At 39.4% G+C, this 12,991-nt stretch overlaps 1 protein-coding gene across 1 annotated transcript in view; it reads right to left on the bottom strand.

Moving 5' to 3' along the window:
- LOC126413017 (uncharacterized) overlaps positions 1-11,593 on the bottom strand; it is a 78,011-nt gene extending 66,418 nt beyond the window's left edge. Inside the window, exon 1 of the mRNA XM_050082910.1 lies at positions 11,515-11,593. Within this exon, the coding sequence (XP_049938867.1) occupies positions 11,515-11,593 (79 nt within the window). The remainder of the gene's footprint in view (positions 1-11,514) is intronic.
- Between the last annotated feature and the right edge of the window lie 1,398 nt (positions 11,594-12,991).

Below are 12,991 nucleotides of genomic sequence, written 5' to 3'. Positions count from 1 at the left end.
TCGAGTACCTTCACGGTTTGGGCTGAGTGATGAGTAACAGATGTTACTTTCCTATGGATGTTACCTGAAACGAGCGTTGGAAAAATTTCAAAATATGAGCAGGCTGAGAAAGAAGAACATTATATTGTTTCGATATAATGTTACCTTCCATATAGAGTGCAATTTTTCTGTTATATCTAATAGTCTACTTTTTTGGGTTTACCTATTATCTAACTGATTATGAGTCATCACTTGTCTATTTCAGTAGATAAATTACGTACTTAACTGTAAACCAATATACTGGAAAGGAGGGATAGTCCTTGTTCACAATCAACTAGTGTTTTCTAAAAGTGGTAGTGAAGTTTTATCAAGGTGGCCCGTTTTACGATGTATGAAAAAACCAGGAAATGCTACTGTATTGGCAGAGACAGTTACTAATGAAATGGTAGATACCTTCTGTAGATCAAAGCTCCACGGCTGCTTGGTTCAGTGACCGTTTATAAAATAAAATTTATAAAGATTTAAAGAAGAAACTACTAAGTACAAGGACGGCCATCCGGTTTAATAATAAATATGAAAAAAGGGGACTAGTCTGTAATTATGTGAAAGCCTATATTAATTTTGCTATTTGTAAGAAAGATCGCAAGTCCTTCAGGCCTATCATTAAAAATCTCATTTCTGAGAATGTTAAAAAACTATATGCTGAAAAAGATCTACTTAATGAAGAGGCATATTACCTGTATTTAGAACCTACAAATATTTTTCGTATTAATTATAATGGAATGTAGTCGAATTAAGTCGGGTGATGCTGAGGGAATTAGATTAGGAAATGAGACACTTAAAGTAGTAAAGGAGTTTTGCTATTTGGGGAGCAAAGTAACTGATGATGGTCGAAGTAGAGAGGATATAAAATGTAGACTGGCAATGGCAAGGAAAGCGTTTCTGAAGAAGAGAAATCTGTTAACATCTAGTATATATTTAAGTGTCAGGAAGTCGTTTCTGAAAGTATTTGTATGGAGTGTAGCCATGTATGGAAGTGAAACGTGGACGATAAACAGTTTACACAAGAAGAGAATAGAAGCTTTCGAAATGTGTTGTCACAGAAGAATGCTGAAGATTAGATGTGTCGATCACACAACTAATGAGGAGGTATTGAATAGAATTGGGAGAAGGGAAATTCGTTGCACAACTTAACTAGAAGAAGGGACAGGTTGGTAGGGCACGTTCTGAGGCATCAAGGGATCATCAATTTAGTATTTGAGGGAAGCGTGGAGGGTAAAAATCGCAGAGAGGCACCAAGTGATGAATACACTAAGCAGATTCAGAAGGATGTAGGTTGCAGTAGTTACTCATTGATGAAGATCCTTGTACAGGATAGAGTAGCATGGAGAGCTGCATCAAACCAGTCTCTGGACTGAAGACCATAACAACAACGACGTACGTCTGAGGTACAGCAGTGTATGGTAGTGAATCATGGATTGTGAGAAGATGGGAAATGGAGAGAACACTGGCGTCCGAGATGAGAGCTTCAGAAGAAAGTTGAAAATAACATAAAGTGATAATACGAGAAATGTGGAAATCCTCAGCAGAATCGTTTAGGAGAGGAACATGTGGCAGAAACTGATACGAAGAAGGGGCAAGAAAATAGGGAGATATATTGGGTGCCTTCCGAATGACAAAGACCACAGTATCAAACTGGGTGGTATCATATGGGGATCTGAACATCATAGACGGAGATGGTGGTTTGAGATTCACAAGTGGAATCCATGTTGATTCATTTAGAGGATATACTTAATCTTATAAATCGGTTAACATGCGGGAATAAGAGATGTTCAACAACTACGTTATTTACTAACAATCTCTGACAACTCATACTGAAGCCAGGAATTATGCGTGCCATTTTCGAATCGATGACGCCAATAACACTATAAGGTGAACATTCCGTACCTTGTAAAATACTAAAATACTGAATTACGAGAGAGTTGCTTCAATCATTTTAAAAGACTGACCAATTCAGATGATCGATTTTAACACAAACGCCAGGAGAGCAGACTCGACGCAAAAATTTCCTTACGGCCTAAATAGTAAAATGCTTACTAAGAGGCAGTTAGTCATCTTCAAGACGTAGGTCAGTAGAGAGGGTTACGGCACGTCTCTCTCTGCCAGTGTCAGTATTCTCATATCTGCCGAGAGAAAGCAAGCATCAATTATTTCAAACTGAAATAGGTTTTCCCCTCGAGGTATTTTCGGTCGAGTTGGCTGGCTTCTCCGAAAAATGGTAGAGAACCAATTCAGGGGTGCTGTGAACTGCTTCTTGCTTCCATTGTATGACTTCAAGGTACGGAACTCTGTAGGATGCTATCATTTTATATATTCCCAATGCAAAGGTAAGGGCTATTTAAATTTCTTGTAATGAGTATACTGGAAAGTATTATGTAATGGGGTTTATCATTTTCAAATTATTCCGTGTTGTTGAATTGTATCAGTCGACAATACTTTGATATTGCAAGTAAATTAAAATTAACTACGTGAAAAATTTGCTTTGCTACGAAATGGTACACCTATGGTTGCCGTATCTAGCTGAGACCTAGTCGGGTCACTCTGAGATTGGGGGGTGTTAGAAATTGCGCTTAAAAGTTTTATATTATAATTACTTTTTATTTAAAACTCAACTGCTTGGAACTTATTGCGGCTGAAGTAGTTGGTACAGCGTATTTTTCGGAAGACATCACCCTTTTCAGCAATTCTTTTTTCTCTTTTACGTATTTATAAAATTCCATGAAAGTCACCTTGTAGCTAAAGTGGCACTGCAATATTGTTCCACCGTCCCTGGCAGCAATACACGTCTTTCATTAGTTCACAGGGCCAACATCAGCGAAAATACTCGTTCCACAGTGGCGTTGAGTGTAGGATTAAAGAAAACCAAATACCCGCATAATTTTGGCAATTGGCACCTGCGTTCAGTATTTTTGATTTTGTTAAGAAAGTAAATCCAACTCTCTTTCATAGAGTGTTTAGAATTCCATTCCTCCGAATCACGCTTAACTTCTAAATGCCTCTCCAGATACATATATTTCTTAAAACAACCGTCGCCTGAAATCTTCAAACCATATTTAGTCAGGTATAGAATATCGATTTCAATCATCATCCAATCTGTGGTTTCAGATAACGTCGTCCAATGAAATACTTGATATTTATTAAAAGAAGTAGTCCACTTCTTAAAGTGTTGAAATACTGTGGTATAGAAAGCCATTATCTCTACCTCATATTTCGAAATCAGATTAAATATTTCTTGGGTTGGGTTCTCATTCTTTAATTTATTCAAATTCATCTTGGTTTGCATGCCAATAAAATTGGCATTCATTTACAAATCTTTTAGTGTCGATCAATATATTTCTTACTTTAATTACGAGACTTTACTCTCCTCCACGCTTTTTATATATTTTTTCAAACAGAGCCAAGTTCGACTGCAGAAACATGAAGTAAGTTTCACTGATCGGATTACTGAAAAAATCTGAAATTTTTTTATGTGGCCTGTCTTCAGGGTTAAAAATTTGTTTTAATGGAACCCAAAGGTTAAGGATTCTCTCAAATGCTAGCATTAACAACAGCCCTCTTGTTTCTGAGTGAGATAGAGGAGTCTGATGACTGACTTCAACGTATGAGCAGAACTCTTTCAACCTCTGTCCTTACCGTGTATTTTAAAAGCAATTATTTTCAACATGATTATTTCAATGTCGACTGTTAAAACTCCATCAGCGTTTGATATATTGTTGTGGAGAATATGGGAAGCGCATTAAATTCCTTCTACATTTCTTCCTAGTTCTTCTTCAATTAGGAGAAACACATTCCGCTGGCCGCGTCGATGAAGCCCTCATAAGTTGGTGTGAGTATTGTCTACACAAAAAGCGGCTAAATTATGTAATGGAATTTGCAGTTGTCTTAAAGTGTCTAGACAAATCTTTGCAATTGCAGACTTGTGGTTCGATGCGTCGGTGCCCTAAAATGAAACTTCTTGCAATCGGTCACGGAATGTGGTGCGAGAATATTTTCAACAACCGCTGTAGCTTTGTTCCTGGCTGTAGACTGCTTTGCGGCTACTTCGGAGACAGAACACATAGCGCCACTTAGTTTTACAGTACAGTCAACAGAAATGATGGACTCATGATTCCTGACAATTTTATACACTATTTTAGTTCAGCAGTAGCATAAAGTAATTCTTCATGGCTATTTTCTTTAACCTTCACGCGCTCGCGCAGGCGGTGAAATGACCACCTTTTTGCAGTTTCGCGCCATACTTACTCCACAAAGTAATGAGGCGGCGGGAGGGACATGTATTCTCTAGTTGCACCTTTTTCCGACAGATGCTGCTCATTGTTCGTCCAAGTCGCACCTCTCTGCCTCTCAGGACAAGTTCAAATAGGTCCGAACACGTTCGAAGTTCAGTTTACCGCCTTGCAAGCGCTTACGGCACTTACAAAAACGGTCAGTTAACCGCCTTGCGAGCGCTTACGAGACTTTGTTCTACTCGTCTACTTCGAAATTTAAGTATTTCTTTTTGGCACTCCCCTATAATTCCTCAATTTTATAGACTCTTCCAATTCTCTAGTGAATGTGAATTTGCTCCAGAATTTCAACATCAAGAAGAACACAAAGGTGGCCTGCATGTATATTTTTCCGCTCACTTGACTTGGCAGGAATAAATTCGTTAAGCATTTTTCAATTCAACACAGGTAATATGAAAGAAAAAACGAGAAGACAATTCTTACATACGTTATCTTTGGAACTGATGAGCGAAAACCTGAAATAAAGAGCTAAACTGAACCATTTACCAAAAGATTTGTTAGTATTTTTGAAAAATTACAGAGAGAGTGACGTAGTTTGTCCAGCTGTATCAACCCGTACAAGGAGAGCAATATGCTATTTGTGTGGCTCAAAAAGAATATAAGAACAAAGCGAGAATGCGGTGAATGTGGAAGAAACGTCTGTCTACGACATTCAACCACGCCAGTTACATGCAGTAATTGTTGTCAGCCTCAAAACGAAAATGAAATGCATACAGACTGATCAGCATTTTTCATCTGACAGAAATGTTTGTGACGTTTTCAATCAAAAATTCTTTTTCCAAAGGAAAATTAGCTTTCCTTGTGACGAGTTAAGACAGTGAATAATTCTAGTTATAAGTATTACAATATATAGTCCCAAAATATTACAATTAAAAAAATGTTCTTATATTTCATTTGGGTATTTGACTTCCATTTTGTATTCCATTGTATATTTTATTGTTAAATAAATTATTTTGATTACAAAAATGGTTGCAACATTGTGTGAGATATCCTATGTCGATATTTTATGGAAATATGACCTTTAAAATCGGAAAACTTCAAGATATTGATGATAACTCTCAGGCGGTCGGCCGACCGCCCCCGCGACCGCTCGCGTCACTATTTCTAGCGCCAGTGCATGAAGGTTAATCTTAAATGCAAAAATTGCCTTTGATGTCAATGCTAATCTGTTTGAATGATTTTTTGTAGAAGTGTGAAGCCTCACATCTGCCTTATCTCCATGAGTTTCTGATATGAAACAGCTACACATTTCACACAACGCTTTCTTATCCGTACTTCCTTTCTTGATAAAAGCAAGTCTTCTGTGTAATCATCCGAAAATTGGCACTTCGTCTTTCCTCCCTTAGGCATTTTCTTAGGTTATGATTATTAGACGGTAAAGGGCCGGCCGGTGTGGCCGTGCGATTCTAGGCACTTTGGCCTGGAACCGCGTGACCGCTACGGTCGCAGGTTCGAATCCTGCCTCGGGCATGGATGTGTATGATGTCCTTAGGTTAGTTAGGTTGAAGTAGTTCTAAGTTGTAGGGGACTGATGACCTCAGATGTTAAGTCCCATAGTGCTCAGAGCCATTTGAACCATTTTTTTAGACGGTAAACAATCGACATAACACTTTAGTAATCAAAGTAGACATCACTGTACACATCATCACCTATACACCCGCAGTAGCCGGCCGGAGTGGCCGAGCGGTTCCAGGCGCTTCAGTCTGGAACCCCGCGACCGCTTCGGTCGCAGGTTCGAATCCTGCCTCGGGCACGGATGTGTGTGATGTCCTTAGGTTATCACTTATACACCCGCAGTAGCCGGCCGGATTGGCCGAGCGGTTCCAGGCGCTTCAGTCTGGAACCCCGCGACCGCTACGGTCGCAGGTTCGAATCCTGCCTCGGGCACGGATGTGTGTGATGTCCTTAGATTAGCTAGGTTTAAGTAGTTCTAAGTTGTAGGGGACTGACGACCACAGCAGTTAAGTCCCATAGTGCTCAGAGCCATTTGAACCACCCGCAGTAAACACCTCAAACATTAGTAACTTGCACTCGTGGTTCGTCTTATGTTTAGAAAGAATCGTCTTATCATATCGCTCATCAAATGGGAATTGTCCGATTCTTCCGTGTGGCACTGCTTAAGTAATTCCAGCCCCGTACCACGGGAGAAGTCTGGTATTTTCTCGAATGATGGCGCTAAATCTAGAAAGTACTTGCATCGTCGATACAGGATACACAACATGCACCGTCATCTGTGAGACGGCCTTGAAAACATAAATTTGTTGACACAAGTAAAACTAACTGAAGCTTCGTTTATATGTTGCGCTAACAGATATCGTTACTTGAGTACTTGAGCCAAGCTCGTAACAGTATTTGGCAAAATTGGGTTTTGCCGGGAAGTCGAGGTAAGAAGGTCCCTAATGGTGACAGTCCCAGTGTATCAAGGGGGATGGCAACCCAAGTTGCACCAACTCGAAGACAGAAGTAAATTGTGGACAACTGCGATACGAAAGGATATTCGTTAGACATATCTGAAATTAACGGTACAAAGAAAAGAAAAAAACTCTGAAACATGAATTCAAGATACGATGTGCTTCTTTCAAGGATAATTCGATAACGTAGATGAAGTTGTGTGAAAAAATAAGTAATCTGGGCACGTAATGTGACTGTCGGAAATCGTTATTCTTGTAATGGATTTATGCGTTCAAGTAACCGCAACACGAAAATATTTTGAACGATTGGTAGCACACGTGCTATTGAAATCAGTAATGACCGCTGTCGAGCAAGGATACAAAAAATTCATTCACAAAAACAACACATTGTTCTGAACAAAAACCCAGTTCAGAGAATCGTCACCAGCACACAAAACAGTTAATTCGTAAGCTTATTAACATGAGCGTTATATTTGTACTGTAAAGTACGCATTTTTGAGTTTTCTTCTGCAGAAATAATCATAGATTTCGAAGTACGATTGTACAAGACTCATGAGGCTGTTGAGATAATATCCAGGATGAAGTTCATGATATTCTCTGCATAATGTCAGTAAAACGGCCGACACTGCAGTGTACCGGCAATCCTTAGTTCCAAATGTAGTAAATGTGAAAGTGATATAACCCCTAGACACCTCATGTCCTGGACAGCGGAATGCCGTTAAACAGAGCACGAGCATATTACTTTTATTGAAAAACGACGACCGTTAAAAACAGTGTATGTGCCATACAAATATTTTCCCTCTCTGCATAGCGTAACACGTTGAACAACTTACGTAATATTGCGGGTCTACGTTCAAAAGGAAAGAGATGGAAGTTTACAAGCGATGTAGGCAGATATTCAGAAACTGAAATACCACCTAAAAGTGTGAGCCATTCTAATGTTTACCGAGGTATAGTTACTTGAAACGTTTAACAAAATCAGCTGATCGTATGAAAGGAAATTAATAGTGTGCCATAAGCTCTAAATATGTACTTGGAGAATCACTGTAAATTTTGTGAAAAAGGGATAATTTTATTTAACTTTGAGAGGATTCTTCTTCGTTCCACTCCAGGTTGGAGTATGGGAAGAATAACAGCGTCTACGCCTCTGTGAGAGCCGTTATTTACCCCGTTTCATCTGTGCGACCTCTACCGGATTGAATAGGGACTGAATTATTCATATTTTCTGCACCGAAAGGCGGTGCTTTAAATTTTCTAATCTTGTTCTCGCAAGATGTTCGACGTACGTGACATACATGCTGCTATAACTTCGTAAAACGCTGCTTACGGTATGGATCTTTGCCTGTGGTGTTCTTTTCAGGATGTGTGTGTTGCAGTTTATTTGCAATTGATGTATTTCGATTGGCGACAATTGTTGACTATAGTTTAACAGGGGAAAGAGTGTTTGTAAAGCGCAAGTGGCGCGATGTGCTAAGAAAAACCGTCTCTAAAGATAACTAAGCACAGTTTTTTCAGAAGCTGTGGAGCAAAATTATTCTGATAACTTTTCATATTGTGGATTTGCGTTGCTGAATGTGATTAATAAAGAAATCATATAAAATAGCGAAATCTAAACGTGTGATCTTGTATTCAATATAGCAATATTTTCAAAGTCACTGTCGAATGAATGCGTGGCAGAAGTGTTAAAAGCACATTAAAATTTAAAAAATTACCCTTACTGAGCAGAAATATTGTTTATAGGCCCTTCTGAACAAATAAACGAAAAAAGTCAGACAAGTATTCAGTTGATAACAGTGGTGAAAAGAGATAATTATAAAGGATGGTAAGTTAGCTTTAGCAATAACTGATTAAAATTTATCAAGAGTGCTGGCACGTTGTCTTGCAAGTGATAGAAGCCTGTAACCATTCGCACACTCGATTTCAAATATTAGCCTCCCCTGTTACAGATTGACGTACATGAGAATATTCATGTATGCGCTGTACGATTTCTTTCAGTAGCTTACGATCTACTTAGTAGACGAACTGCAGCTTCCTAGTATACTACCCATGAGTCTTACACTGTCATTTACTGTACCTACAACTTCGCATCTCAGCAAATTAGGACTTCGAGATATTTATGGGAAATGGATGACTCTAGTTGTGACTTTTAAACCGACTGTAGTATAATTTACGTTTCGCAAATTGTATTCCCTTTCTACATGCTCTGTTGTTTGAAGTGGGATGTAAATGGCTTTAGAACAGTTGAGACTGTAACAGCCCTGTTAAACTGTTAGAAGCTTGGTCCGCCAGTGTCGCAAAATTGAAATGAGAGTTATTATGAATGTCGCATAATAAGTATTTCGCATGAAGCGCCATTGTAACACAGGCAAAGGTCAATTGTGGAAACTAAGCCACTGCATACCATAAGTAGCTTTATTAAAGAAAACACCCGACTGACTACACAAGATAAGAGGGCACGTAAATACGCGAGTGAGTGGTTCGAAATAAGATTTAATATTATGAGGGAAATGGGTTATAAGTATAGTTACGTTGGTACACACTCAAATGTATGCGAATGCACGATCGGGATAGAGGCACGTACGTTCTAAATACTATCATCCCCCTGTAGTCAAAACAAATTTATTCATATAGGAAAGAAAATAATTGGCCTTCGTAATTAAATGAAAAGAAAGATTACAGGTTCTTAATGTCGCGCAGTAAGTACTGGAATTGACATTGGCGGCCATGAAGGGAAAGAGATGAACACATTCACGTACCTCTGTTGTCAAGCAGCACCGTCGTGAAGATCGTCGCCTCCATCTAAATTCTCCACATAAAATTAAAATAATTATAATCTTCCAGAGCTACAGGAACTGGGATCCATGCTATCGTAAGTGAGATAGTCCTTCTGTTTCATAAATTGCTTTCACTATATAACACCATTTCACTTTAAAATTACAGAAGACGTCTTATCATCAGGACATGAAAACAACGGAAGATAACTAATACTAAAACTAATAAACGAAGAGCGTAAATCTTCTTTTGTCCAACAGTGTTAAATATTTTTCACATTAATCTTTGGTACGAGAGTCGAAAAATTATCTATACATTTATGAGTAAGAAAAGAAAGTTTACTACGTTCCTTTATAAGACCCATCACAATTCCTCGGATTTACTTACCGTTCGAGACAGCACTTCATGCTTGTTCATAGGGGAGATGGATTCTGTGCTCTGAGCTCTCCCCTTACATGTAACACTTAGCCTGCATGCAGTATCTAGTCCTACCACTGACAGACTACTCAGTCATGTGGGTCATGTTGCAGATCTATGGCAATAGTTTGTCAGCCTCCCAAATTTGCAAGAGCTTCCAGGTTGAAGTAATTCGACCAATGTCAATACAGATTTAAACTGTCTACGAATCTCGAGTCTGGGAATAGCTTTGCCGATGGGATTCCCTTGAAATAAATATTAATGGATGCAAAGCAATAATAAATAAGAAGAATGACGTGCAGGAACTGGCTGGTCGAATAGAAGTTTTTGATAACAGTGAATGAGAATAAGAATTTGAGATATAAGGTATGATAAAATGCACCAGGTTAAAAAAGGCTATGAAGAAATATAGCAAACTGACTACGCCAACTCGAAATGCACAGGACATCAAGACTGCGAATCTGGTTGTTTAAAATTATCACTTCTCAGTACTATGACCCAACATCGACTATTAAAAGACTACATGAATATATAGAGCTATTAAAGTAAATAAACGCTGGTATTAAGCGTGGTGATTTGCCGAAACAATATGGTGCTGCAAGTGTACTGGCTAAGCGTCAATTTGTCCGATATATTTGAATAGATACGTTTGTGATCTACTGAAATTTATTAAATAAATCTCTAATCACACAGCACTTGCGAAGAAATGAATACCTGGGACAATACAATAATGACCACATGTGTAGGATACTCAAATGCTGGACGCAACTGACGATTTCAAGAAGCGACGCTTATAACGTAAAATTTGTAAATAAATACTGAATATATCACAATATTCACCAGACGTACGGGTAGTTAACTGCTGATATAGTTGTCAAGTCGCCGAAAACGCTGCTAGTTTGCGCGTACAACGTTTGAATGCATACTTCGTGGGTGGAAATCTCTGGACTACATAGCCTCACAGAAACACAATGGAAAGAATCGCGAATCGGCTAAAGTAATTTGTAATTATTTTCGAACCCAGGTGTAGACACCATAAACCATAGCAGGCTAACTTAAGCTCGGCAGCTTTTGCTCATTCCGCTCCAAAGATGGAAAAACCAAGAGTACACCTGCATCACATCATTCCACGTAAGGCACACAATCTTCTATGTATTAATGTAACATTGTAATCATAGCACTTGGTCGAAAATGCTGCTGTCCACGTTCATAAACTTTAGAACTCTGTCTACACATATCTGCATCTCCGATTTCATATCACGATTCATGAATCGTGGTCTAGTAAAACTGTAAGAACATAAAGAGTATCAAAAAGCGTAATATTACTTACTGTATGTATGCAGTATAATAGTAAACTGGTAAGTTGTTTTGCGGCGTATATGGTGCGCAATTTAGTAAAACCGTTATGTGAGTGTTTTTGTCAAAACTGCCGCAAACTACAAACCCTTATTAGATTGATAAATTCATCTGATCTAAACTGATCACTATTTAGAAATGAGAGTATTAGTATGCTGAAATGTAACATTAGTGATTGCTTGTGATATCAAACTACTAAAAGTCCATATTACGTTTTCTAAGGGATTGCTTACATTTGTAATTGGAAATCCTACTGAATACTTGTCCAGCAGAAGCCAGCAGCACGGGGGTGAGCAGGCCAATGTTGGGCATCGAGGTTATGGCACCGCCAATACGAGGGGAGGAGCAGGAGCAGGTTGAAGTGGCCAAAGTATATTGCGTGGGCGCTCTAAGCTCTGCTGGAGAAGAGCCATCCGTGTTTGTATTCTAAATGACGGTACACTGTTGTGTACTGCTTTAATATGGCGTGTCCATCAAGGCCAAGGAGGCTCACTGTATAAGCTAACCGCAATGCGGCGTGCAGTATCGCCATGCTCTGACCCAGCAGGAAGTCAGTTTTTGGTGAACAGCTACGTCCAGGATAGCCAAAAGACAAAATCCGTAAAGTGGAGTGAGAGTAGAGACCATTCGGAACTTTTATGCTTAAGAGCACGACACCTGCCGCGGTCACGCTAGCGCCAAGCTAATTAAATTTTTGATGTTCATGCTCAGAAACAGTAGGAGCAGCTACCACTGGGTAACAGAAATAAATTTTGCCGTGAGTGTACGGAATTCGCTTTCGTGTACGTGGAGAAGACGTGAGTAAGTGAAAGATGAGATAGATCATATAGAGTCAGTCATAGGTGCCTGTTTTGGAGCTCCAGGACTAAAAAATTGCAGAATTGTCCAATTATATTAAAGATTAGTATGGAAGGGAGACTGTGTTGTCTTAATCATCATCATAATTCGTCCCCATTACGGACGGAGGAAGGCAACGGCAAACCACCGCCACTAGGACCACGCCTAGTACGGCGGTGCGGGTCTCCCGCATCGTTCCCCTACCCTCTGTCAAGAAGCATCGGACTTCATTTCCAATGGTTACCTAATGAGTGTGATATGTGAAAGCTATGTCACTCGTAAGATGATAACGGGGCTTGGGCTTTCCATCGTAGTTTACTACCACTTGATGACGGATCTGGAACTAGACGTAAGGAAACCCTGTGAGATTCTCATTATTGAGTGATGGTATATCTAAAACTGTGTATGGTTGGTAATTATGGCCCTGCTGCTTCCTGTCGTGTTATTGGACGCAATAACACGTCTCAGTGTCGTTTCACCAACATACCGAATTGAAGGCAAACGACGTGGCATCTAAGGATAATTAACAAGTTAACTATGGCAATAATTCTTGTCTTATAGTTACCAGAGAGAATTGGTATGTTTTACAACTACGATAGCAGAACAGTTGTATTTACAAAAAAGCGAGGCTGGCCGGATATCACGGTAACATAAACTGCAGAATACAATTAAAGGGTGCCCAGTCTCCACCTGCGATGCACAGGTATGAAAATTGGCCCAATGGTTCCAACAACTTTCCTCTGGAATAGTACGAAAGCGCGGCTACCTGCGACGTCACAATGGTTCTCAACCACGCCGCAAACAGCTAGGTATCGACGCATGGGAAAGGAAGGCCAAAACTCAGAAGTTCATGTGAGGTGTAAAGTGGATTTC

The sequence above is a fragment of the Schistocerca serialis genome, chromosome 7, assembly GCF_023864345.2.
Source record: "Schistocerca serialis cubense isolate TAMUIC-IGC-003099 chromosome 7, iqSchSeri2.2, whole genome shotgun sequence".
Classification (NCBI taxonomy): Eukaryota; Metazoa; Arthropoda; class Insecta; order Orthoptera; family Acrididae; genus Schistocerca; species Schistocerca serialis.
This window is presented reverse-complemented; position numbering and strand designations above follow the sequence as displayed.